The 4,395-nt window shown below is 47.6% G+C and overlaps 1 protein-coding gene across 1 annotated transcript; it reads left to right on the forward strand.

Annotated features, from left to right (window-relative positions):
• The first annotated feature begins 639 nt into the window (after positions 1 to 639).
• On the forward strand, positions 640 to 1,937 carry LOC122558794 (histone H2A). Its single transcript, XM_043707573.1, has one exon. The coding sequence runs from the start codon at positions 833 to 835 to the stop codon at positions 1,211 to 1,213; it is 381 nt and encodes a 126-aa protein (XP_043563508.1). The 5' UTR covers positions 640 to 832; the 3' UTR covers positions 1,214 to 1,937.
• The last annotated feature ends 2,458 nt before the right edge of the window (positions 1,938 to 4,395 follow it).

Here is a 4,395-nt window from a genome sequence, read left to right on the forward strand (position 1 = left end):
CAGAGTCTGCGCTTGGTCGCTCCGATGTAAAAGAGACCACATTAGGAGTAACAGATACAAAAGACTAAGTTAGAAGAGGTGCAGGTGAATCTTTGTCAGATTTGGAATGATTGTTTGGGGCCTTGGACGGAGGTGAGATGGAAGGTGCAGGGACCTGTTGGGCTAAGTGGCCTGTTTTCACACTGTAGCGATTCTAAGACCTGCTGTGATCTCCAGCAGGAGAGAAAGAGAGGGAGGGGGGAGAGGGAGAGAGAGAGAGAGAGACAGAGAAAAAAAGGAGTGAGAAAAGGGAGAGAGAGAGAGAAAAGGGAGAGAGAGAGAGAAAAGGGAGAGAGAGAGAGAGAGAAAAGGGAGAGAGAGAGAGAAAAGGGACAGAGAAAAGGGAGAGGGGGAGGGGGAGGGGGAGGGAGTGGTTTTGTCTTCAGATCCCCGGGTGAGCAGCTGGTGGGGATGGAGAAGCCCCCACCCCCTGCTCTGGCTTCCCCCAATCCGGTGGAGCGTTTGTGTATGCAGCGATATGCAAATGAAGGATCCAAAGCTGTTCCAATGAGAGAGCTCGGTAAGCAGGGTCTGACCAATGGCTACGGGGCGTGTGACGTGAGGGTGGGTGACGCGAAGGGGGGCGGGGTCCATGCGGGTTCTAGAAGCTCAGCATCTTATTTGCTACATTGTCGCTGAAACTGACGAGCAGTGACTGACCGTCTCGGGCGGTTACATTGTTTCCAGTCGCTAGCACGTTCTTTCCTTCGCGGTTACATTGTTACCGAGTACAGTTACATTGTTACCGGGTACAGTTACATTGTAGCAGCGCGGCCCTCTCTGTTCTATCCCGATGTCTGGGCGAGGTAAGACCGGCGGCAAAGCACGGGCTAAGGCCAAGTCCCGATCTTCTCGGGCCGGCTTGCAGTTCCCAGTCGGCCGCGTCCACCGCCTGCTGCGGAAAGGCAACTACGCCGAGAGGGTCGGAGCCGGGGCGCCGGTCTACCTGGCCGCCGTCCTCGAGTACCTGTCGGCTGAGATCCTGGAGTTGGCCGGTAATGCGGCCCGGGACAACAAGAAGACCAGGATCATTCCCCGTCACTTGCAGCTGGCCATCAGGAACGATGAGGAGCTCAACAAGCTGCTGGGAGGGGTGACCATCGCTCAGGGAGGCGTCCTCCCCAACATCCAGGCCGTGCTGTTACCGAAAAAGACTCAGACTTCTAAAAAATGAGGCAATGCGCACTTGCTTTGCGAATGGTTTTTGAGCAATTTCTGATTTTTGTTTCGGCTGGGGGTATTATTGGGGGATGTAAAAATTGCAATCAATTCGTCATGGATCCAGTCTTTGGTCTCCTTTTTATTTCACTGTCACACTGTAGCCGATCGCAAGAGTTTGGGATCGAGGAACTGTCCGGCCGTAAACCGTCGTTAAAAAGACTGATAGTCAGGAAATTCCGCTCTCGCTTGACGGACTCCGCTTGTTGGATAGCCACTTCGTCTGTGTTTGCTTGTATGTTCAGTTTCTGACTGTGTGTAATTTTGGGGATTCCGCGGGAAATAGCTCGGGTCTGTTGTTTAGGTTTTAACAAGGCGCCGTGTCGTCTCCGGAGAGCTGGGATTTTGCATTTTGGATTGTAACTGTGTTGTGATTTTTGTTTTGCTTTGTTTCCATTCTCCTGAAACCCTCCCGAAGCCGTGAGCCAGCTAGTGTTTTTTTTGTGATTATGTATTATTGAGATTTTTTTTCCCCTCTTTATTGATTTTATTTTAATTCGCAATCCGGCCGAGGAAATAACTTCGCTTTCTGGCTGAAATGTTGAATGGATCCTCATCCTGTGGGGTCGGAGATGTTTGTTGTATCTGTAGTTTTTAGCACTTTAAACGCATCCAGTGTTTTTGAACTTTTATTTGTTGGGGGGGAAGGGGCTAATGGAAATAAAATTTGTAAAATGCGATGCCTTTGATTTATTGTTTCATTTGTGGTGGGGATTGACGGGGGAAACAGGCGGATCGCTCAGCGAAGGCCACAGGGCTGAACCGAGAAACAACGGTAAAGATGTGCATTTTCTTAATATCTCAGGGCGTCCTAAAGCGTTCCCGAGCCAATGGTGTGGTTTTTTTGTGTAAGAAACGTGCTCTAAGAACCCACGGCCTTGATTAAGGGATGCTCAGTCTTAGCCGAGACTCCCCCCCCCCCCCCCCCCCCAAATCGCCATGAATAGTGCCTGTTTATCCGAGAGTCCCTTTGTTTAATAGTCCCACTGGCCGGGAGGGCACTTGTACGACTAAACACCTCTCAGGGTAATTAATGCCTTTTACTCTTCTCTCCCCCACCCTCGGAGCACCAGAGTTTGGGTTGGGGTGAGAACCCCCTAGTTCCTGCTGATACAATGGCGGCATTTGGGAGTTTGAGCTGAATGGTAAATATTATAAAGCAAATACCTTAAGTGGGAAATTGCGTTGATTTTTTTTTAAGAAACGCGGATGGGAACTGCCCAACAAACGACCCCGTGATCTAGTTCCATCTCTTGTTCAATATTCCAAGGCCCATTAAGAGTTCCAGCCACCTACACTGCCCCTCTTTGTCGGGCAGGAACACCCTACCAAGCTTTTGTTTGCAAAGGCTGGTCGCGTGTAGTTTTTTTAAAAATTATTCTTGTCATTTTTCTCATTACCCTTCAGTTGCATCATGTCAGAAGACAAGTCAAAAGGTTGGGTAGTTAAATATATTCAAGGCTGACATAGGCAGACAGGTTTTTAATCGGTGAGGGAGTCCAAGGTTTACAGAATAACGGTGATCTCGTTTAAATGATGTAGCAGAATCATTGGGCTGAATGGTCTACATCCCTGTGTCTTCTGGCATCGTAGTCAACACATTTAAGGAGCTACGTGTCTCAGCCCAGACCAGGTAAGTGCTTGAGATTTTCTTCCTTTTTAAAGGACATCGTGAACCAAGTGGGTTTGTAAAACAAACGAATTTTCTGCATGTGCACCACTAGTTCGTAAGCTATAGGAGCAGAATTAGGCCATTTAGCCATCGAGCCTGCTGCACCATTTGATCATGGCTGATACGCTCCTAACCCCCATTTTCCTGCCTCCTTTCCATATCCCTTCAACCCCTTATCAATTAAAAATCTGTCAAATTTCTCAAATTTACCATCCACCACACATAGGGAATTCCACAGATTCACACCCCTTTTTGGGAGAAGCCGTTTCTGCTCAACTCTGTTTTAAATTTGTTCCTCCTTATTCCTAAGACTATAACCTCAGCCTAGAAAGCCCCACATGAGGAAACATTTGTTCCCCCATCTATTTTATCCACACCTTTTTTATCATCCAGAATGCTTCAATTTGATATCTCTTCCTAAAATCCTGAATTCATCAAATAGTGGGATTTAAACTGATAGTCCACAGTCCCAAGCTAACGTGAACATCACTAACATTAGCATTGCCTTATCTCTGTATCCAAGGTGCAGCGAGTGGGCTGAGCTGTGATTGGTTATGCTGTGGGTTGGAGTCAGGTTAATGTCCTGCAGGGTTTGCAAAGCTGCTGTTTTCTCTCTCTCCCTGCCTCCTCAGTGGGGTGGGGTGGGGGGGGGGGGGAATTCTGCTCTGCAGTGCTTCCCCTGTTCCCTTGTCAGTTTCGCTGTTCCAGTTGGGCGAAGAGGAGGAGTCTGAAGAACGCAAAGCATAAACCAGTGATATCCCAGTAGAATAGCTGACTCAATCTCTAACTCAGCTTTTTCTGTATTACTACATTGTTTGGCATCTGGAGCACGTGGAATGGATAAACAAAAGTTTATTGGTGATGTCAAAAGGGTTACCCAGGGGTCAGCATTAGGCCCAATGTTTGCTTGTGCGAAGATCAGGACCTGGCTGCGCACAACACAATTTCAAGTGTTTGCAGGTGACGCAGGTTGCAGTATTGTGAGTGGGGGCGGTTGCTGGGATAGATTAAAATGAGCATGATGTGGGTACATTCGGAGCAAGGCAGGGCAATACAAAATAAGGGATATGGTTCAAATGAGGTGTGTAAGGGTCAATGTGCACAAATCATCGAAGGTGGCAAGACTGGTTCAGAAAGTGGCTAACATGGTATCCCTATGATTCAGTTTGGCAGAGCTCACCACCATCAGGGTCCTGATCAATCTGTGTAAACTGGTTTAGCCTCAGATGGAGGACAGTGGCCAGGTCAAGAAAACAGTGTGTGTGTGTGTGTGTGTGTGTGTGTATATATATATACATACACCTTGCTATTGTATTTAGAGATGAGTAAGTTTGACTGAAATGTGCAAAATAAATGTTGAGAGAAATTTCCCTTTGATGGAAGGATTGAGAATCCAAGAATGCAGAGTTAAGGTGATTCAGCAAGGGTGAAAGATGTTTGATGCGATAAGTGGTTAGGATCTGGAA

The sequence above is a fragment of the Chiloscyllium plagiosum genome, chromosome 18 (assembly GCF_004010195.1).
Source record: "Chiloscyllium plagiosum isolate BGI_BamShark_2017 chromosome 18, ASM401019v2, whole genome shotgun sequence".
Lineage (NCBI taxonomy): Eukaryota > Metazoa > Chordata > Chondrichthyes > Orectolobiformes > Hemiscylliidae > Chiloscyllium > Chiloscyllium plagiosum.